This window comes from Jaculus jaculus, chromosome 4 (assembly GCF_020740685.1).
Source record: "Jaculus jaculus isolate mJacJac1 chromosome 4, mJacJac1.mat.Y.cur, whole genome shotgun sequence".
In the NCBI taxonomy this organism is placed as follows: Eukaryota; Metazoa; Chordata; class Mammalia; order Rodentia; family Dipodidae; genus Jaculus; species Jaculus jaculus.
Genome location: NC_059105.1, coordinates 9,155,111 through 9,178,430, shown reverse-complemented (window position 1 = coordinate 9,178,430; position 23,320 = coordinate 9,155,111). Strand labels below are relative to the sequence as shown.

Sequence of the window (23,320 nt, the reverse complement as noted above, 5' to 3'; positions counted from 1 at the left end):
GTGACATCTGAGCAGCTGTGGTTAGAGGGACTTGGTGGCCTCTGAGGCTCTGAGGAGCAGCTTTTGGACCTCGGAGTGCCCGTCGTGACTTCCAGGGACCAATATTCTATTAACTCCCAAAGTCTGGAGAAGCTAATTCTAGGAAAAGGCATCCAGGGTTGCTTTTGGATGCAATCCAAAGAAAGCTGAGGGATGGAATTAATTAATTCCAGGCAAAACTGGATAATGATTCTTTAGGGTCTGACCTAACTCTCAAGCCAGCAATCAGTTTCCCTTCCAGGTTTAAGAACCATCTACAGGGCTGGGGAGATGGCCTAGTGGTTAAGTGCTTGCATGTGAAGCCTAAGGACCCTTGTTCGAGGCTCAATTCCCCAGGACCCACGTTTGCAGTGGCTGTCGGCCCTGGCGCGCCCATTCTCCCTCTCTCTCTATCTGCCTCTTTCTCTGTCTGCCTGTTGTTTTCAAATAAATAAATATTTTTTTAATAAAAGAACTATCTACAGACTCCTAAGGGCAATCCTTAAATGAGTGTCTACACAGACTTAACGAGACCAACCGACTCAACACATGACCCTTGTCAGGAAAAGTAAGGTTCTCCTTCCTAAGAAATCTAAATATTTTTAATTCCACAGCAAATAATTCAGCATTCTAACAATCCTTATTCATACACTACTCTGCATTCCACGAGACACAATGCTATCACAAGGAATGTTATCACCAGTTGGGTTCACTGGTTTAACGAGGAATGTGAGGAATGATATTTAATATACCTGATGACAAATCTCTATGCAGTGTCTACAGGCCCGGACACGCCCATTCTCACCCACTCTCTATCTCACTCACTATCTTTCTGTCCCTCTCTCTGCCTCTAATAAATAAATAGATAAAAATAAAAATAATGTCTTTTCATAAAGGGAAGAGAAAGGAAGGGAGGAGGATACTTAATAGGTTGATATTGTATATATGTAATTACAATGATTGTAATGGGGAGGTAATATGATGGAGAATAGAATTTCAAATGGGAAAGTGTGGGGGTGGGGAGGGAGGGAATTACCATAGGATATATTTTATAATCATGGAAAATGTTAATAAAAATTTAAAAAAATTAAAAAAAAACAAATTAGTCAACTGGAAAAAAAATAATAATAATGTCTTTTAAAAAAATGATCAAGTGAAGCCAGACATGGTGATGCACGCCTTTAATCCCAGCACTCAAGAGGCAGAGGTAGAAAAACTGCTGTGAGTTCGAGGCCACTCAGAGATGACATAGTGAATTCCAGGTCAGCACAGGCTAGAACAAGACCCTACCTCAAAAAAAAAAAAAAAAAAAAAAAGACCAAGTAGGCCGGGCACGATGATGCATGCTTTTAATTCCACATTTCAGAGGCCAAGGTAGGAGGATCACTGTGAGTTCAAGGGCAGCCCAGGACTACACAGTGAGTTACAGGTCAGCCTGTGCTAGAGTGAGGCCTTTTCTGGGTGGGGGGGAATGACCCAGTGGGGGCTGGAGAGATGGTTCAACACTTAAAGGTAGTTGCAAAGCCGAAGGACTCAGTTTCAATTCCCCAGGACCCACATAAGCCAGATGCACAAGGTGACGCATGTGTCTGGAGTTCACATGCAGTGACTAGAGGCCCTGGCCTACCCATTCACTCTCTCTATCTACCTCTTTCTCTCTCTTGAATGAATGAATAAATAAAATATTTAATAGTAATAATAATATTCCTTACTTTGTGTGTATGTGTGTGCTGTAGGGTGTGTGTGTGTGTGTCCTGGAACTATAAAATAGTCAAATTGCATGAATTTTCTTCAAGAAAGAATGCAACCATTTTTGCTTACCCCATCGAAAAAGGCACATTCTATTTTCTCACTTCTCTCCTCCAGCAAACATTTTAGATATTTTAAAATTGAGAAATCTAACTATTTTAGCAATGTATAGTAACAGAATAAACTTAAAGCCATTGGCACACAAAAATAATTTTAGCAGTTGGCAGTAAAACTGAAATTTAATTATAAATCTTTCAAGGGTGTTACAAAAAAATCCCACTTCTGCTTTCTGAAGTTACATACAAAAAAGAATTTTTAGTCATTTTCCCCTTTGAATCACTTTTGCTCACAGTCTTAAAATTTTAACTTCTAAATGCAAGACTGTAACAAGATACAACAGTAAGGTAGAAGGATATGACAGAATCATTCATGTCACAAATGTTTACTACATAATTATTATTGCAAAATTCACTGGGCGTGGTGGCACACGCCTTTAATCCCAGCACTTGGGAGGCAGGGTTAGGAGGATCGCCGTGTGAGTCCGAAGCCACCCTGAGAATAATACATAGTGAATTCCAGGTAAGCCCGAGCTAGAGTGAGACCCTACCTCAAAAAAAAAGGGGGGGGGGAGTGTTAATGCAACTGTTGTTAGAAAGATGTGGTATACTCTTTAAGAGAACCCCTTTGTGTATCTGGCTAATGTGGGTCCTGAGGAGTAGAGCCTCAAACTAGGGTCCTTAGGCTTCACAGGCTAGTGCTTAACTGCTAAGCCATCTCTCCAGCCCTAAATATCTCCCTATAAAGACCCTTGCACAAGGTGCCAAGGTTGAAGTTATCACATTGAGTGTAAGGTTCTTTAAAACATGTTAGTTTTCTTTTTAGTAAGTGTAAATAGGGTTAATGGTTTGGAATTCAACAACCATGGATTGACATAAAACTATGCAATAAGTAATTGTTGCCTCAATTTTCTTTCTCCGAGATAGGTTCAAATGTATCTGAGGTATAAGTGTGGTTGCTTTATGTTTCTAGTAAAGCAGAAAACAAATGTAAAATCTTTAACTTTACTTTGAATTCTCAGGCAGTAACATGTATCTACATATAACCCCAGCCATCCAAATGGGGGGGGGGGGGAGAGGAAGAGACGTTGTTTTGGCATTTGTCCCAATCAGAGTATTTGTTTATATCCCATATGTACAAAATGACAAATTGACTCCACCGCTTCTCAGGGCCTATATTTCTAGGGTAACCCTGTACCCCAGGAGAACAAAGTAACAAAACCCATTCCCACATGTAGCCAACACACCCTGCTTGCAGGCCCCTAGGCAAATCTCACCTCACCGCCTAGCTCTGCAACCCTCCATGATGTCAAAACCACACTCCTCAACAACTCAGATCCACACTCTGTAATGTCCTTGCAGAACCACCTCAAATTGACCCTGACCACCTTCAACTTTGATGTTCTTGAAAGATACCCACTGTTTTGAATGGAATGCAAGCTACTCTTATCCATGGATGTTATCTCTACCCAGGTGCTGAAGAATCATCAGTTATGCCTATGTTTAAAAAATTACAGCTGGAGAAATGGCTTAGCAGTTAAGGCATTTGCCCCGAAGCCAAAGGACCCTGGTTCTATTCCCCAGGACCCACGTAAGCCAGATGCACAAGGGGGCACACATGCGTCTGGAGTTTGTTTGCACTGGCTGGAGGCTCTGCCATGCCCATCCTCTCTCTCTCTCTATCGGCCTCTTCCTCTCTCTCTCTCTCTCTCTCTCTCTCTAATAAAATATTTTAAATTCTTTAAAAAATTATTTTTAGCCGGGCATGGTGGCACATGCCTTTAGTCCCAGCACTCGGGAGGCAGAGATAGGAGGATCACCATGAGTTCAAGGCCACCCTGAGACTACATGGTGAATTCCAGGTCAGCCTGATACAGCGAGACCCTACCTTGAAAACCAATGTATATATTTGCCGTGCTGAGGACCGAGCCCAGGGCTTCATGCAGCCCAGGCGGGAGCTCTCCCCACTGCCACGCTCCCAGCCCCTCGCTGCGTCTCTTCACCATCTCCAGGCCTGCTTGGTGCGCAGCGGTGTGTCCTGAACAACACAGGGATGTGGGGATCAGCAATTTTCTGATTCTCACACACTCAGAAAATCCTGCACACTGGGCTTACAGAGGCAAAGGGAGGCATAATATTATTTTCTTGTAAATATTAACTGATCATCAGAGCCAAAAAATAAAAAGGATTTTTTTTTGTTTGTTTTTCGAGGTAGGGTCTCACTCTAGCCCAGGCTGACCTGAAATTCACTACGTAGGCTCAAGGTGGCCTTGAACTCACGGCGATCCTCCTACCTCTGCCTCCCAAGTGCTGGGACTTAAAGGCGTGCGCCACCACACCCGGCTCAAAAACGGATTTTTAAGACTATCTCTTAGGCAGAGCAAGATGGCACAGGCCTATAATTTCAGCACTTAGGAAGTAAAACCAGGAAGATCAAGAGTTCAAGGTCATCCTCAGCTACATATCGAATTCAAGGCCAGCCTAGTCTACATAAAACCCAGCCTCACACACACACATCATACACACGTGCACACACTACGCATACATATGCTTGGAAGATGGTTCAAGTGGATACACAAGAACGAAGACCTGCGTTTCAAGCCCGAGGAGCCACTAAAGCCACCAAAGTTGTGGGCATCTGTCATGCCAGCCTGGGGAACGTGGGCGGCAGAGACAGGAAAATTTCCAGGAAACTTGTAGGCTAGTGAGCCTGGCAAACCCAGAAAAGACAGAAGGTAAGGCCTGACGTCTGAAGCCGTCCTCTTCACACACGAGCTGTGTCACGCACACACGCACGCACACACGCACGCACACACGCACTGTGATCAAGTTCTCATGGCAGCCAAGGGCAGACAGAAGGTTTGCTGAGGCTGAGTGCAGAGCTCCAGCCTCCTCAACCCAGCCCAGCAGTCCTTCCAGAAAATGCTCTCATTAGATGGCTAGATAAGAACATATGGTCCATGTTCGTAATAGAATATGATTTGCTCTGTAAAAAAGAGAAGGAATGGGCTGGAGAGATAGATGGCTTAGCAGTTAAGCATTTGCCTGTGAAGCCTAAGGACCCTGGTTCAAGGCTCGATGCCCCAGGACCCGCATTAGCCAGACTCAGAAGGGGGCGCAGGCGTCTAGAGTTCGTCTGGAGTTCGTTTGCAGTGGCTGGAAGCCCTGGCGCGCCCATTCTCCCTCTCTCTCTCTCTCTCTCTCTCTCTCTCTCTCTCTCTCTCTCTCTCTCTCTGTGTCGCTCTCAGATAAGTAAATAAAATAAAAGAGAAGGGATCTTGTCATTCACAGCAACATGGATGAACTTAGAGAACATTATGTGACATGGAATAAGCCAAGCACAGACAGCCAATGTCATATGACTTCGCTTAGTGGGAAATGTTGAAAGGATGAAACTGCAGAAGGAGAGTGTTAAAACAGTGGCCCTGGGGCTGGCGGGGGGCAGGGGGCAATAGAGGCAGACTAGGAAGTGTTGGTCAAGCATTTTTAAAGTCTACTTCCATAGAAGGAATAAATTCATATCTAGATTTTAAGCAAAAATGACAACTTTGTGAGGCAATGCCTATTATTATTTTTTTGGCCATTCTGCAGTGGATACATATATCAAATGCATATACATCGGTCAATGCATATACTTATCAAAATACCATGTACCGTTCGTTCATTTGTGTTAATTTTTTAAAAGTAGAGAAGTTAAATAAAATAAGCTCCCTTTTTCAAAGACATACGTTATAGAGGTAGAGGAAGAGAGCTGGGGCAGACCGTGGATTCGGGGAGGAAGGCAACAGCAGAGGCACAAAAGAACCCACCTCACTCAGCAACTAAGGACACGCTGCCCCTAAGTCCAGCAGCATGCACCTGGCCTGCTAAGAAAGAAGGGCGATGTTTCCAGAACTGGGCGGGTGAGTGAACGCAGTCCCCCCTGACTTACAATTAGCCTCGATCTACGTTTCTCAGGGTGCTTAGTCTTCATTCTTTCAAAAGTCTCTAAGTTACTTACAGTGTGAGATATGCCATTCCTGATAAAATGCTGAATAACTTCCTTGTGAGGTTGGCCATAGGGCGGAGTTAGAGAGAAAGGAGCAACCACAGAAAGCCCATGAGGAAACAGTTCCTTGTGGGGGTCAGCCTTCACCCAGCTCTCCTCGGGGACTGACACCTCCTTTATCCGTTCTCCCTTTCTTCACATCCTATTCACCAACTCACCCACATCTCACACACACACACACACACACACATGCACATGCACACGCACACACACTTCCGAAAAGCTGAAGGCTTCTTTTCCCTCCAAGCTCAGCCCAAAGCCTGTCTTTCCCTGAAGCTCTTTCCATTTTCCCCTCCACTAAATCTCTGCAGTGATATAATTTTAACAAGACACTTCAGAGGTTTACTTTGCTCTCCTAGTAAGGTCTAACTTTATAATTCATGTGAGAAATTGGTTCTCAGAGGCACGGTGAGCCTCTGGTAATTAAGAGACTGTCTTACACTTGTGGGCTTTTCTTCATTGATAAGCATAGAAGTTAAGAGCAGAAGATGGGCCAGTGGAAAATCCCCTGACATGTTATCAACCTGGAACTTCTCCATGTAGCATTTCTTCTGGACAGAGTTAGCAACTTTGAGTATGTCCACACCTGTTGTTTAATTTTTTCCTATAGTAAATAGCTTCTGATTAAATTTTCTCTAGGTCCTCTTCAGAGGGCAACTTGTTTATTTTTTTTTTCTGTTTCAAATCATCCAAGGAAAGGAAAAATACATATATACTGGAAATATTAAGTCAGAAGTTCCAGGCAATTTTCAGAACAACTTTACTTTGAAGTTGAGGGGGCAACACATTAATAACTTGGAACTCTATTTCTTAGCAATACTTATTTGTTCTTTTTTAATGGGAATTTTTGAATTTTATTCAAGACACAATGCTTAATAGGTTAAACTCATGACTGCACAGTAATGACCACTTAGATACGGGGCAGAGGGTCAATCAAAATTCAAGATACTCTGAATAAGACATGAAAATATACTTTCTTGAATAATAGCACATCCAGAAGCCATAGATTGTTACTAGAAAATGTTCAGTGCCAGGGATGGGATACCTTCCAGTGAGTTGTTGGCCAGGGAGCTCCCTCTTACCTCCAAAATATTATAGACTATTGCCAAGGCCCTTGGTTTGCCATTGCTGAAGACTTCACATGCCTAAGCAGCAAAGTCACTGAGAGATCAAGCTGGTGCTGAGCAGAAAACCTTCTCCCTGTAGCACAGCCAACTGAAAGCTGGAAAAAGCTGCACTGTATGTAGCATTATGGGAGACAGAAGTCATCAGCAGTGAAAACAGTGGACATTGCAAGCCTCATGTTTGGCCAGACAGGCTAAAGGACTGAACAAGTGCAATAGTGGCATGTCTGCTCTGGGGGAAACCAATTGCTCTATAATGGGACTGACGGCCTGCTCTATGGGAGGGAATACATGCCTGGTACTGAAAACCTAATTAAAAGCTTATGGCAAGGGAGGTCATGAGCTTTAGGGGTATAAAGCCTGCACCTGTCTGGATAAATGCATATATTACTCTTACCAAATTGTCCTGAAAGCACTTAATGTTCATATTCATATATTAATGCTACTCTCACTTCTGGTCAGAGAACCTTCTCTTTTCAGATAGTGATGACCACTGGGATGACCCAAAAGGCATCACAGTGCTGAGAAGAAGGGACGGAGGAGTGTCCAGCACTGAAACATCTCACACCCTCCAAGGCTCAGGGTCCACTGCAGAAGAGGTGGCAGAAAGAAGGTAAGAGCCAAAAGAAGAGTACCACTCCTTACATACAACTGTCCTGACAGACTTTGGCCTCAATATCCAAGACCTCACAGTGCCTAGCAATACCCACACAAGACACTCATAGTAGGAGAAAAAGATGATGACATCAAATTAAAAGAGAGGCTAATAGAGAGAGGGAGGGGATATGACGGAGAGCAGAGCTATGAACAGGGAAGAGGAGGAAATACCATGGTTTGTTGTCTGTAACTATAGAAGTTGCTAATAAAAACATATCTTTAAAAAAAACATTCCATTTTATTATCTTCCTACTTTAGCCTGTTCAGCACTCATTAAAAATCTATCCCTAAGGACTCTATGCCTTGACAAAGATAGATACCTTCAGTTGCAAACAAAATTATAAAGAGGTGGGCAAAGGTATACCCATCATGCCCCTCAGATGGTTGGCTACTCTACCAAAATGTTCAGGAATCACGCTGGAGGGATGGCTTAATGGTTAAAGCATTTGCCCACAAAAGCCAAAGGACTCAGGTTCGGTTCCCCAGGACCCATGTTAGCCAGATGCACAGGCGGCACATGTGTCTAGAGTTCGTTTGCAGTAGCTGGAGGCTCTGGCATGCCCCTTCTCTTTCTCTCACTCTCTCCCTCTTTCTGTCAAATAAATAAGTAAATGTAAAAAAAAATTTATTAAATTCTGGAATTAATCTAAGAGTCCAAGCTGCCTTGTTACACATATTCAAGTCTCTACCTTTCCCCCTTATTGCTTTAGGATTTTTTGTTTGTTTGTTTGTTTGTTTGCAAAATCTTAATATAGACTAAATTATCTGCGTTCTTTTGGTTTGTTTTTTATCTTTAAACAAGGTCTACCTTTACAGACCAGATCATGGCAATCCTCCTGCCTCAGCCTCCCAAAGGCTAGGATTAGAGGTATGAACCATCATGTCTGGGTGAGTTTTTAAAGTTCTAAAATTGTGAGACCAAATACACTTTATTTTTTTTTCTAATTTTTTTTATTTATTTGAGAGCGACAGACACAGGGAGAAAGACAGATAGAGGGAGAGAGAGAGAATGGGCGCACCAGGGCTTCCAGCCACTGCAAACGAACTCCAGACGTGTGCGCCCCCTTGTGCATCTGGCTAATGTGGGACCTGGGGAACCGAGCCTCGAACAGGGGTCCTTAGGCTTCACAGGCAAGTGCTTAACCGCTAAGCCATCTCTCCAGCCCCCAAATACACTTTAAATACAGGAGACTGAGAGCTGAGGAGGTGACTGCTTAATAAATAAATGGAGCCAGGCCAGTTGGCTTAGGATTATAATGACAGCAACTAAGGAGGCTGAGGCAGGGAGATCACAAGTTCAGGTCTTGCCTGAGCAGCTTAGCAAGACTGTCTCAAAATATAAGGTAAAAAGAGGGATGGATATATAGCTCAGTGGTAGAGCACGTGGCTGGCAAGTACACAGTCCTAAGTTCAAACACCAGTATAGAGAGAACTATGGAAAGACAGCTTGCTTACACAAAAAGTGAAAACCCTGGGCTGGAGAGATGGCTTAGCGGTTAAGGTGTGTGCCTGCAAAGCTTGACCCAAATTCACTCCCCATGCCCACATAAAGCACAAAGTGGTACATGCAACTGGAGTTCATTTTCAGTGACTGCAGGCCCTGGAGCACCCATGCTATCTATCTCTCTTCTATTTCTCTCTGCTTGCAAATAAATAAATAATTACTCTTTTACAAAAAGAAACAAAAAAGAAAATCTATATGATAAACTTTGAATTGCCCTTTTAAAATGTGATATTCTTATAATCCTAATTTTTCCACACCACCCAATTTTTGCTGCCTATAGCAATTCATTTCTTTATTTTATGTATTCAAGTAAGTTTCCTATGGAGCATTTTAAAATCCTTTCCTATTGTTCTTAAAGTAACCCTCACAACATCTATGGAATGTGCTGCACTGCCAGGCACCGTGCTAGTTAAACTGGATGACCTCACACAATGCTCAGGCAACCTTGGGCAGAAGAGGAGCAAGGAACCTGAGATCTGCAGCTTACACAGGGGCGGAAATGCCTACCTCCACAGGGCATCCACACCTTCCCTTAGCAATGAACAGGAGGAGGCGTCAAGAAGAGCCAAGTGAACACAAGAAAACACACAGCAAAACACACAACACTCATAGATGTCTGTTCTGACAACGTGCTTTGTCATCAGAGGGAATGCTGACACTTTCTTCCATATTAATTAATTTTATTCAAGTCTCTCATCGCTTCAGCAGCAAAACAAAACCACAGGACTTTTGGAGGAGACCTGAAGGGGAAGACGGGGCAGCTGCCCAGCAGACACTGAAACTCAAGGGTGATAATTCCGTGATGGCCCACTCTTCACTTTTCCACAAGCATAATTTCATTTTGATTTTTACCTTTTTGTTTTGTTTTGTTTAGACAGGGTGTCCCCATGTAGTCCATGCAGGTCCCTAACTGGCAATCCTCCTGCAGCAGCCTCCACAGTGTTGAGATGGTGAACATATACCACCATGCCTAGCTCAGGCACGCAATTTTTTTTAAGAGAGAGAGAGAGGAAATTGGCACACCAGTGCCTCACCCACTGCAATCGAACTCCAGACACTTGCGCCACCTAGTGGACACGTGAGACCTTGTGCTTGCATCACCTTTGTGCATCTGGCTTAAGTGGAATCTGGAGAGAGATCCAACATGGGTCCTTAGGCTTTGCAGGCAAGCACCTTAACTGCTAAGCCATCTCTCCAGCCCCATAACTTCTTCATCTTGCAGAGATGTTCAGCATCTTCTGAACACAAAGGCCAACCTCTCCCCTAAGCTCCACCCCCCACACAGCCCGCAGATCTGACAGACATATATGGGTGTACCAGGGTCTCTTGCCACTGCAAGCGAATGTCTAGCTATATGTGGATGCTGGGGAACTGAGCCAGGCTGATGGCGGGCTTATGCAAGCAAGCACTTTTAACTGCTGAGCCACATCCCAGACCCCATCTTGGCATCTTCATGGTTAAATCCTTTGAAGAGATAAGAAATATTATTTTGCCTTATTACCCAAGCCTCCTTTCCATGTCAGTGAAGTAAGAAAGATAAGTTCCATATTTTCATCTCTCCTCTCACTTCTAGGCACATTCAAGAGGGCTGACAGTCTGGCCAAGAGCCCAAGGCAAATAGGTAAATAAATGGGTAGGTTGATGATGAAATGTGTTTCAATATGTGTATGTGTGTGTGTATAGGTATGTATACATGTGCATAGATGAGTGTGCATGTACATGTGTGTATATATGTATGCACACATGTATATATACGTGTGGGTGTGCATGTACATGTGTGTATATGTATGTAGATGTGTGTGAGTATGTATGTGTGTGTTTTGTGGGGCTTCTTCTGCTTCATCTCTACTCCAAACTACCAAGACCTAAGAAAGTACAAAGCAGGGGCTGGAGAGATGGCTTAGTGGTTAAGGCACTTGCCTGCAAAGCCAAAGGATCCCAGTTCAATTCCCTAGGACCCATGTAAGCCAGATGCACAAGGGGGTGCATGCATCTGGAGTTTGTTTGAAGTGGCTGGAAGCCCTGGTGCACCCATTCCCTCCCTCCTTCCCTACCCCCTCCCCGCCTATTTCTGTATCTGTCTCTCTTAAATAAATAAATAAAAAATGAACAAAAAAAATATTTAAAAGTACAAAGCATGGGGGGAAATAGAGCAATATTGTTTTGTTCAAAGTATAAATAATAGTATTTATAGACATTTCTATATAATTTATTGTATACTATTTCCATGTGAAAAAATGGAAATGTCTAAAAGAATACACGACTTAAAAATAAAGATTCTATCCAGGCATGGTGGCACACACCTTTAATCCCAGCACTCAGGAGGCAGAGGTAGAAGGATCACCATGAGTTCAAGGCCACCCTGAGACTACAAAGTGGATTCCAGGTCAGCCTGGTCCAGAGTGAGACCTTACCTCAAAAAACCAAAATAAATAAATAAATAAAGATTCTAAGGCCAGGGACAGAGTTCAGGGTATAAAGTGCTTGCTGCATAATTCTGAAGGCCTGAGTTGAGATCTCCAGACCCCACATTAGAGCCACAAGCTGTGGCCGGCTTCCCTCATCCCAGTGTGCCCAGGGTGAGATGGAAACTGGAAGCCAATGAACTGAGTGGTGAGTAAAATCCCTTCCATCAAATGAGGTGGCAGGCTAGGACTGCCTTGAACGATGTTCTCTGACCTCCATATGCACATGCATGCAGTGGCACACACACATATCACATAAATAAATACATTTGAGTATTCTAAAATGGATCAAAGAACTTAATGGAAACCCTGACACTTTCAACCTAACAGAGGAAGCACATAAGCAAGGCAGCAGACAGGCACAGGCGAGGACTTCCTGAACAGGACTTCTATAGCACAGGAGGAGTCCCCAGAGCTGACAAATAGGATTCCAGAAAATCAAGAAGCTTTTGCATAGCAAACAGAACTACCACCAGAGTAGAGATAGCCTACAGAATGGGAAGAGAATCTTTGCCAACTGCACATTTGACAGGGGATCAGTATCCTGCAAATACAAAGAACTGTGGTAAATTATCACCAAAACGCAAATCATTCAATAAGTGGGCTAATGAACTGAACAGACAGTTCTCAAAAGAAGAAATACAAATAGTCAATTAATACTTTAAAAAGTGTTCAAATTCTTTAGCAACCAGGGAAATGAAAGCTAAAACAACTTTAAAAGCCAGGTGTGTGGGCGCACGCCTTTAATCCCAGCACTCGGGAGGCAGAAGTAGGAGGATTGCCGTGAGGCCACCCTGAGACTACATCATTAATTACAGGTCAGCCAGGACCAGAGTGAGACCCTACCCTGAAAACCAAAAAAATAATAATAATAATAATAAAAATAAAAAGATTATATCTCACCCCAGTCAAAATGGCTATCAAGAAAACAAATGAAGACTGGAGAGAGAGATCAGCAGTTAAGGTGCTTGCCTACAAAGCCTGAGGACACAGGTTCGGTTCTTTACACCAGTGTAAGCCAGATACACAGGGTGGCACAAGAGTCTGCAGTTCGTTTACAGTGGCTAGAGGCCCTGACACATCCATTCTCTCTTTCTCTCTCTCTCTCTCTCTCCTTCTTTCTTTCTCTAATAACACATAAATAAAATAGTTAAAAAGTTTCATGCCCACCAGTAGTGAATTTGTCATTTGTTTTCTTTTAAGAAAAATTATTTATTTGAGAGTGAACAAGAGAAAGGCAGGTAGAGTGAGAGAAAGAATGGGCATGCCAAGGCCTCTAGCCGTTGCAAACAAACTCCAAACACATGTGCCACCTTGTGCACCTGGCTCTACGTGGGTACTGGGGAATCAAACTCAAGTCCTTGGACTTTGCAGCCAAGTACCTTAACTCCTGAGCCATCTCTCCCATCCTGGGAATGTAAACATTTGAAGCCACTATGAAAATCAGTATGAAGTTTCCTCAAACCATGGAAAATAGGGAGGAGAAAACAGTTCATTAGGAGTGGGGGGGGGGTGTAGGGTAATAAGAGGTGAATATGGTCAAAATACATTATGTGCATATAATATATTTATTTTAAACTATTTTTATTATTCATTTATTTGACAGACAAAGAGGGAGAGAGAGAGAGAGAATGGGCGTTCCAGGGCCTCCAGCCACTGCAAACAAACTGCAGATGCATGTGCCCCTTATGCATCTCGCTAATGTGGATCCTGGGGAATTGAACCTGGGTCCTTTGGCTCTGCAGGGAAACACCTTAACTGCTAAGCCATCCCTCCAGCTCTATATGCATGTAATATATTTATGATATATATGTCATAAATTATAGCTGCATTCCACAATGATGAAGAAACAGAACCAGTCTAGATGTTCATCAACAGATCACTGGGTTAAGAAATGTGATATTTGGGGGCTGGAGAGATGGCCTAGGAGTTAAGGTGCTTGCCTGCAAAGCCAAAGGATCCTGGTTTGAATCCCCACCACCCACGTAAGCCAGATGCACAAGATGGCGCATGCATCTGGAGTTGATTTGCAGTGGCTAGAGGTCCTGGCGAGCCCGTTCTCTCTCTTCCTCTCTCTCTGCTCTTTCTCTTTTGAATAAATAAGTAAAATATATTTATAAAATTGTGATATTTGGAGCAGGAGAGATTGTTTGATCAGTAATGTGTCTGCTGCATAAGCATAAGGACCTGGATTTTATTCAGTCCACCGTTCTTTGCTCTACCAGCTGCGCTACCTAAGGGTGCACAGAGCCTGAGGTCTGGACCCCTAGCACATAAAATGTCAGGGATAGTGCAAGCCTAAAATCCCCACACCGGGAAGGCAAAGACAAGAAGGACCCTAGAGGACTGCAAGCTCACTTGTCTGCCCAGATGGATGAGTTCAATGACAGATGAATTCAATGAAAGATCCTGTCTCAGGGGGGAAAAAAAGTAGATTATAGCTGGAGATATGGCTCAGCAGTTAAAGGCATTTGATTGCAAAGCCTGACAACTGACAACCCTGTTTAATTCCCCAGTAGCCATGTAGAATCAGATGCACGAAGTGGCACATACATTTGGAGTTCTGGCAGCTCTCTCTTTCCCTCCCTCCTTGAAAATAAATAAAATAAACAGATATTTTAGGGGCTGGGAGATGGCTTAGCAGCTAAAGCACTTGCCTGTGAAGCCTAAGGTTTGATTCCCCAGAACCCATGTAAGCCATGTACATGGTAGCCCATGCGTCTGGAGTATAGAGGCTCATGACTACAATCCAAGCATGTGGAAAGCTGAAGCCCAAGTATCAGGAGTTCAAGGTGGGCTAGAGAGATGACTCAGCACTTAAGGCACTTGCCTGAGAACCTGGGGACCCAGGTTCAACTCCCCAGATCCTACATAAGCCAGATGCACATAGTGGTGCATGCATTTGTAGTTTGTCTGCAGTGGCTAGAGGCCCTGGCACACCCATTCTTTCTCTCTTTCCCTCTCTCTCTTTCTCTCATGCTAATAAATAAATGAAGTATTTTTAAAGGAGTTCAAGGTTATTCTGTGCTACGTATGGATTCTAAGGCCAACCTATGGTACAAGTGACCTGACCTCAATTATTCAATACATATTATCACAGCAGATAAATAGGAGAAAATTGCCAAAAACAATCACTCTCTTCCCAGAAACAATTGCCTTCTTGCATACCCTCCTGGGAATTTTTCATATCTCCTGGTTTTACACGGTGGAGAAATAACATAAGGATCTGAGGTAACGGATGAGACCACAGGGGGACGGACAGCGCAGGGAGGGGCTGGAGAAGCCAGCACATCCCCAACCCCATGCTCACCCCAGGAACGTGACAGCCCTGAAGAGCTACCAATCTGAAGCCAAACGCCACACACTGCAACAGCTTCTGAGCCCGCTGTCAGAACTGGCTCCGGAGGAAAGGTCTCACCTCTTAGACCACGAAGGGAGGCCATGCCTGAAGCCAAACTCCAAAGCCGACCCGACACCCTCTCACAGTGCCATGACTGGGTCCTCACAGCTGCATCTGCATCTCCCGTGGACTGGCAGCAACGTGGGCAAGATGATGCTCTGACCAGTTCAGTCGTGGATCCCTCTTCCCCGTGGCAGAGCTTGGAGAATGCCCCACTGAGAACATGAGGTCCGGAGGTTTCTAGCACGTTCAGTCTCTGAGGCCTCGACCTGAGCTGCCTTCTATGGACAAAAGGTCACTGCACGGAGCCCTGCATCCAGAATGACCCGGCACTGGGCTAAACGTTCCACTGTCATTGTCTTGAAGTTTTCAAATATTTTGGAACAAGAATCCTTGTAGTTTCAGTCTATGCTGGGTGCCACAAATTAAAGCTAGTTTAGCCTGTCATAGAACAGGTGCCCAGTAGATTTATTCAGTATACAGATAAATGAATTAGTAAAAGGCTGGCTCAAAATAAAGCTCAGGAAAGTACAATATGCAGGTGAAGTCTGGGTCCTCACACTCACAACTGTACACAAAGCCGCCCCACAGATTAGCATCATGACCCTGCTGCTTTGCTCCAAAACAAAAGAGCTGGGTGACATAGACCATAGAATATGCAAATATATACTATCTCCAGCCAGCCTGCGCCAGAAGCAGTGTGCAGTCCCCTGAACACCGTCTCGCCAACGTTTCCACCCAAATATTAGCAGCAGGAAAGGCTGCTCAGCTCTTAGCACCTGGAGGGCTAGCCTTAAGCAGCTAGCAATAAACAATTTCTCTCTTGGAATTTCAAATTCTGTGAGAATTTTGCATCTTAAACCTAAATATACTTTTATTTCAATATCAAAAGGTTTTCAAGCCGGGCGTGGTGGTGCACGCCTTTAATCCCAGCACTCGGGAGGCAGAGGTAGGAGGATCGCCGTGAGTTCAAGGCCACCCTGAGACTACAGAGTGAATTCCAGGTCAGCCTGGACCAGAGTGAGACCCTATCTCGAAAAACCAAAAAAAAAAAAAAAAAAAAAGGTTTTCTTTTAATCCTAAACAATGCTTCAAGGATGTGCACACAGAGGGAACAGGCACCCCAGTTTGCAAACCATGACCTCATGCCCCCACTGTGGAAGAAACACGTGAGTCTGCTGGGCCTGAGCACTCTGTCAGTGTTCCCACATCACCACAGCACCCGCCCAGGAAGAGCCAGCAAGGTCAGCCACGCACCGAACTGCCCCTGCTCTCATACGTGACCGAGTGTACTTCACCTCCATGCCCCACCGCACCGAAGACTCCCGAGTGACCAGCTTATGTCCCCCAGGTAGATTTTAGAAGCCAGAGACAGAGATTGCTTGACTGATTGATTGATTTGGAACTCAGTTCCAAACCGGGGCCCTCAGGAGCATTGTCCGAAGGCCAGCTTCCTCTCGCTGGTCAAGGACATACCATGTCTAACGTGAAGCACCCTCAGTGTTCCCTTGGGTCGTCACGATTCCTCCATGTTACTAGCAGCCGGGTCATAAGCTCAATACTTAGCTAGTTGAGGCTTTGGTTAGGGGATCCTCAGGGACATGACCTCAGTTATCTACTGTGAATAATCTTTGAACTTACAGGTGCTGGAAGCTTCAACCTGTTTAAAGGAAGTTCTTCTGGGTCAGTGGCTAGGATATTTTAGAAGAACAGAGACTCTGCAAAGAGGAAGTATCAAGAGAGATACACAAGATATACCAGAAAGGGGATTCTGAGAGAGTCAGGAAAGAAATCAAACCATGGGGAAGTCTTGAAGAAGCTATGTTAAAGAAACAACTCATGGAGACACCAAGAAGCACTCATCTCTGGAGACTCTTAAGGAGTTTCTGGTGTGCGTGTGCACGCGTGTGCACACGAGTCACGGTGTGCACAGCAGGGGAGCAGTTGTCGGTATTCTGCCTCAGCCATGTGAAGGAATTAATGGAGCCCCAAAGCCCAGACATTGTTAACACACTGTGGTAAATATTCAGCACCCTGTTTTCTTCCACTCCTAGTGCACAAAACTCACAAGCAGTTGACAAGTTTTCACCACATAAAGAAGAAAGGGGAGGCAGAGGAGGCAGAAGAGGGAAAAGGAGGAGCAAGCAAGAGGAGAAGATGGGGGCTGGGCAGTTGCAATCGTGGGGAGAGCAAATGCAAGCCCCAGTGGCAGTAAAGGGAGCCCTTGGGACAAGTAGGCCCCCACCAAGGGTCACTTCTCCCTGTCCTTTCAATCACCCCCCCACACACACACACTCTAACTGTTGGCCAACAGCCCAGACCAAGCTTCAGAGGAGAAAAGCACTATATTCCAATATGTTCCTTCACCCTCGCGCTGGAATTTAAACTACTAAGATGGTTACAGGCTTATTACAACCCATTTAGGTCTCAGACCATAACCTTGCAAAATCAGGGAAGGGAGTAAGGCAGGACCTACAGGTTCGGGGTTTCCTACTCCACCCTCATGGCAGCTGCCTTGCCTGGGGAGGGAGAACTTCTTCTGAATCTGATTTAGAAGGGGACTCTGATGCTGTCTCCCACTGATACAGATCTGATGCTTTTTAAAAGGTTTCATGATTCACATGGCAAAAAAGTCTTCTCTCAAGTCAGATTTAAAATCACAAACAGAAGCTGGGTAAAGTGAGATACACCTGTAATCCCACAAATGGGGATGCAGAGATTAGAGGATAACTGCAAGTCTGAGGCCAGTCTGGAGTACATACCACGTTCCAGGTCAACCAGGGCTACACAGTTAGAGTCTGTCTTCAAAAAAAAATACCCAACAAAGAAAGGGCCAGAGGTGACTCAATGGTGTAGATCACTTCCAGGGCAAGCAGGAGAGCTTGAGGCCGGAGAGATCACCGTGCATTCCCAGGATCCACATAAACACTTCCTGTGGCCACACACATCTGCGATCTCAGACGAGCAGGGGAGCAGAGACCCCAGAATTCTCACAGGTGCTCACAACAAAAAAAATCAGCAAGCTCCCGGATCAATAAGAACGTCCTGCTCAAATAAGAACAGGCTGAAGTCTGACTAAATGGACATATTATACCCACCAAACTACCCTCTAAGTACTTACTATGGCCATATATTAATGCTAGTCTCACTACTGGTTAGAAAAGCTTCTCTTGGGCTGGAGAGATGGCTTAGCGGTTAAGCACTTGCCTGTGAAGCCTAAGGACCCCGGTTCAAGGCTCCATTCCACAGGACCCACGTTAGCCAGATGCACAAGGGGGCACATACATCTGGAGTTCGTTTGCAGTGGCTGGAGGCATGCTCATTCTCTCTCTGTATCTGCCTTTCTCTCTGTCTGTCTCTCAAATAAATAAATAAAAATAAACAAACAAACAAAAAGCTTCTCTTTTCAGATGGCAGGGACCACTGGGATGACCGCACACTCATCAAAGTCCTGAAAAGTGACAGCGGAATAGTGTTCAGAACTAAGTAAGGCATCTCTATCACGCCCCCCAAGGCTCAGAGACCACTGTGGGAGAATGTAAGAGCCCAAGGAAGGGGAGAAGGAGAGGCTGTGATATTTATGACCTCACAGTGGCTGAAGTGAGGAGAAAAAAGTGATGGCTTCAAAATAGAAGAGATGATGGGCGTGGTGGCGCACACCTTTAATCCCAGCACTCAGAGGCAGAGGTAGGATGATCGTTGTGAATTCTAGGCCAGCCTGAGACTACACAGTGAGTTCCAGGTCAGTCTGGGCTAGAGTGAGACCCTATCTCAGAAAAACAAACAATTAGAAGAGACTAGTTGGAAATAAGAAAGGATTCAGTGGAGAGGAGATCTGGGAATGGAAAAGCTGGAGTGTTGAGAGGAGATTATGATCATGATATATTGTTTATATTTATGAAAAAAATTTAAAGAATGCCTGAACAGCAATGGAGCAGAACATCCTCTGTTCAGCTACTGCACAGGAGCATACCCCACCACAGAGAGTTCACAGGACACTGTGTAGGCACATGCACATATACCAGCAAAAAACCTGAAAAAATTCCCAAACACCTGGGCTGGAGAGATGGCTTAGCGGTGAAGGTGCTTGCCTGAGAAGCCTTAGGTTCAATTTCCCAGTACCCACATGTAAGCCAGAGGCACAATGTGGTACACGCATCTGGAGTTCGTTTTCAGTAGCTAGGGTCCCTAGCGTGTCCATTCTCTCTATCTGCCTCTATCTCCCTCCCTCTGAAACAAATAAATAAAATGTTAATAAAACTTTTTAAAAATCCCAAACACCAAACCCTTTGAATCTGCAGCTTCACCTTATCCAAGTATCAATCACAATGAAAACTGGGTTTATAGTACAAAAAGGTGACCGGTCTTCCTGCCAAACAAGCCACGTCAGTACTTTCTCTCAGTAGGGGACACTGTTCACAGTGTGGTTTCAAAAGCCATCATAAATCATAAATCAAAGTCTGGCAACATTTCTAGGAAAGGTGGCCTCAAAGCCTCTCGTGTCACCCTATCAGTCCCCAAAACTATCTTCTGAAGAGAAGAGTAAATAAAGGAACAATGACCACAAAGCCCTCTGCCACCCATCAATTGTGGCAAGCACTCCTAACAGATAGGTCTTAAGCACACACAGGTGACAGCCCTGCTGGGGGTTCCTGGAGACAATAGGCTCAGCACTGTCTCCCAAGAAGGTACAGAGAGATGTCTCACATGAAGGTAAGATGAGGTACACAGCTGGTTCAACCAGAACCATCCAGATACAAACAGGTCCTAGCTGGCTCCTTCATGGTTAGAAAGGAGGGCACACTGGAATGCAGAACCACTGATCCACGCTCCGTGTGCACAGCACCTCGGTGGCATCGGGTAAGCATCTTCCTAAAGAGTCAGCAAGAGATAGGATCTAGGAAAGAAGCCAGGAGGTAGAGAAAGAGGGAGTCGCAGGGTCAACACCAAGGGCCGAGCACCAGATAATGAGCACCAGATAATGAGCAATAGGATAGGCCCATCTATTTTTTCCCCCTCACCCCAGTGACCGAGCAGGCAAGAAGTTTCTCCCCTGGGCATCAAAATACTTGCATGCCTGCTGACTTAATGGAGCCGCCAGAGTCTCCGAGGCAGTGGTTCTAAAAACCTCTTGAATGCGCTTAAGTAACCAAGAACCCCAAAGACAATTTGTGTACACAGCATGTATATATGTTGATATTGACTTACTAGAAAATAAGATAGAAAAATAACTATCTACTAACTTGTTCAAAAATAAACCAGTTAAGGGCTGGAGAGATGGCTTAGCAGTTAACGCTTGCCTATGAAGCCTAAGGACCCTGGTTCGAGGCTCGGTTCCCCAGGACCCACGTTAGCCAGATGCACAAGGGGGCGCACGCGTCTGGATTTCATTTGCACTGGCTGGAGGCCCTGGCAGGCCCATATTCTCTCTCTCTCTTTCCCTCTCTCTCTCTCTCTCTCTCTCTCTCCCTCCCTCCCTCTCTCTATCTGCCTCTTTCTCTGTCTGTCACTCTCAAATAAATAAATAAAAATAAACAAAAAATTTTAAAAAATAAAACAGTTAAACGATAACATGCATAACATTTGCATGACCAATATCAGTAGTTGCCAAAGAGAAAGAAATGTGTGAGCCAGGCGTAGTGGTTCACACCCGCAGTCCCAGCACTTGGAAGCTGAGGCAGGAGGATCATGGAGCTGGAGCTCCTCATTTCTGACCCTGTGGCACCTGAAAGAAAAACTAAAGCTCCAGCCAGATGTAGTGTAGAGCGCGGGATCCTTTCCTGGGATCCTGCCCGGCCCACAGGAGGCGGCAACTTGGACGACTCAGAAACTCCGGGGCCTCAATTCCACCATCCACCAGGCAAAGGAGCTGGCCGCCTGGACACACTGCCACTTTGTTCCTTGGGAAACCTGAGCTAGCCAAGGCTGCTGCTCCATTATTTACAGCCTCCTCCTGGCATCGCGCAGTATTTAGCAGGAGCTCCTCACAGACAAAGAGGAGCAATCTAGAACCTCTCTCCCAGGACCCGCATCTGCAACTTCCTATTTAGTCGCAGCCCTGGGCGGCTCTCAGGGTCAAAGTGACCTGCCTGCCCGAGGTGAGCGCAGCAGGTAGATTTGGGAAGCGAGGACACTTTGGGGACGTGGGAACAGGGCACTCCCCACCCCAGCGCTGCCTCACAAACCGGCCCCGACCTAAGGCCAAGAGCAGAGGGAACCTGGAGCGCTCTGCAGGACACCCACTCTTCTCGCTAGCAGCCCTGGGGGGGGGGAATCCCAGTTTACACACACACACCCTACATCCCCTCTATTCTCTCCATCAGCCACAGGGATCTAGCTCCTTAAAGCACGGAACCGATGAGGAGTTTTCTAGCTAAAACTCGGGTAAAACAAACAAACAAAAAACCCAAAACTCTTTTATCTTCTCATTGGCTCGCCGCTTCCGGGCCACGAGCCAGGGTTTCGTCCCCCTCCTCTGCCTCTGCTTAAGAGGACCCCAGCAGCTTAAAAGTGACCTCCAAAAAATAAAAAGCGCACAGGCAGGCGGATCGCCGAGAGTTCGAGGCTAATCTGGGACTTCAGAGTCAGCCTGGACTAGAGTGAGACCTTCTTACCTCGGGGGAAAAAACAACAACCTGCTGAAGCAACAGTTGCCCAGTCTGAGCCTTGCTCTGGGAAGCTGTCTGGAATTTGCCGGTCTGTTCCCAGCCGGCCGCCCTCCGCACCGTGTCCCGAGTGGGAGCGCACGGCTGTCACCGGGTCCCGGCGCCTGGCACGCGGCGGGGCTACGCGCCGACCCCGGGCTGGAAATGAATGGAGGCGCTCGCAGGCGGCGTCCCCGCACGGCGCCCAGCTGGGGCCAGGGGACCCGGGCAGGCCCCCGCGCGCCCGCCCCGCGCCCGCCCCGCGGAGCCCGCGCCGCCGCGCACTCACCATGGTGCCCGACGAGGCCCGGCCCGCTGCGCCCGCAGGTGCGCGCCCGCCTCACTCCATGGCTGCTTCCCACAATGCCCTCGACCTGAAAGTTTGCAGACTCCTCCCCCGCCTCCCGCCTCCCCGCCGCGCTCCGCTCCCATCCCTCCCTCTGCCTTCCCCTTCCTCCCGCCGCTTCTTCTCCTCTTCCTCCCTCCTCCTCCCCCCCGTCCCCCGCGGTGCACCTGCGCGCCCCAGCGCGGGCGTCGGGACGCGGGGACCGCTCGCTTTCCTGGTCCTGCCGCGGGCACGTGCCCGCCTCTGCGCCCGCACGAATCCCGCCAGGTGGAGACGGCTCCGTGACCCGGTGGGAAGTGCAGGGGGCCGCCGGAGCCAAACCCTTCCTTGTAGGGAGGGAGGAATTCCAAGAGCTACAAAGGGAAGCAATTTTTACCACCGCCACACCCCCATTTCTTACAGTGTTTTTTTTAATTAACCATAAGCTAAAATCCATAGATTTTTTCAAACAGACCCCCTTTTCCAAAGTTCGCTAAGATGCTGTGGTGGTGTTTCCCATGTCTCCCTTCCCTGGATTTTACTAGTACGCGAGTTTAGCTTTGGTTAACCCTCGCCTGTCCTCCGCGCCATCCTCTACCCCGCCCCCGCTTTTGCGCCCCTCCACCCCCGGGTATCCCACTCTTCGACTTTCCGGTCCTCAACACTGTTACTTTCACACCCTTCTCAAGTCTACGGCTTTTCTCTGGGATATTATTAGGGAGATCCGCGTCCCCAAGTTGTAAGCAGAGCTTTTGAGCACTGAGTGCAGATTGAAGGGTAGACGACAGGTGACCCTCGGGAAGTTACCTGTGGTCCGGGCGGCTCTTCCACCTGTACGTGGGGAAAAGTCCTCTCTGGGAGGTTGCAGCCGGGAACCTTCTGCATGGGCTGTGTGCCCCCTTCCTGGGTCCCGAAAATAAACTCCAGCTTTCTCGTTCAGGCCCTCGATGCTTATCCTTATTTCCTGGGTGCCAAGGCCGACAGGGGGAGCCCTGGGCACGGCGCTGGCGGCGGGCGCTGCGCTCTCTGGAGGGACTGCGCGCGGTAAACAAGTGAAGCGTTCGCGCCTGGCTCAGCGGGGGCTCGGGGCGCCGGGGTGGCCCGGCCCGGCACGGAATAGCCAGGGTCAGCCAGCCACGAATAAGGTCAGAAACGTTTACCCCTGCGGAGGCGGCAGGAGACCTGGACAGAGAAGCCAGTACCCTGAAGGAAAGGGGATGTCCAGACGGTCCCCAGAGACACACAGCCCGGGTGCTGGAGTTAAAGGGACCCGAGCCGTAGGTCTTCCCTTCCACAGCCTCCCCGGTTCCTCGGTCAGCTGTCATGCACT

The 23,320-nt window shown here is 46.5% G+C and overlaps 1 protein-coding gene across 4 annotated transcripts in view; it reads right to left on the bottom strand.

Annotated features, from left to right (window-relative positions):
* Ap1s3 (adaptor related protein complex 1 subunit sigma 3) overlaps positions 1 to 22,950 on the bottom strand; it is a 72,504-nt gene extending 49,554 nt beyond the window's left edge. For 3 of the 4 annotated variants that reach the window (XM_045147854.1, XR_006636814.1, XR_006636813.1), the window contains exon 1: positions 22,798 to 22,950. In XM_045147854.1, the coding sequence (XP_045003789.1) occupies positions 22,798 to 22,875 (78 nt within the window). In that variant the 5' untranslated portion in view covers positions 22,876 to 22,950. Of the gene's footprint in view, positions 1 to 21,954; positions 22,036 to 22,797 lie in introns of those variants that run through there. The other variant, XR_006636815.1, reaches the window with a different exon arrangement.
* Positions 22,951 to 23,320: the final 370 nt, after the last annotated feature.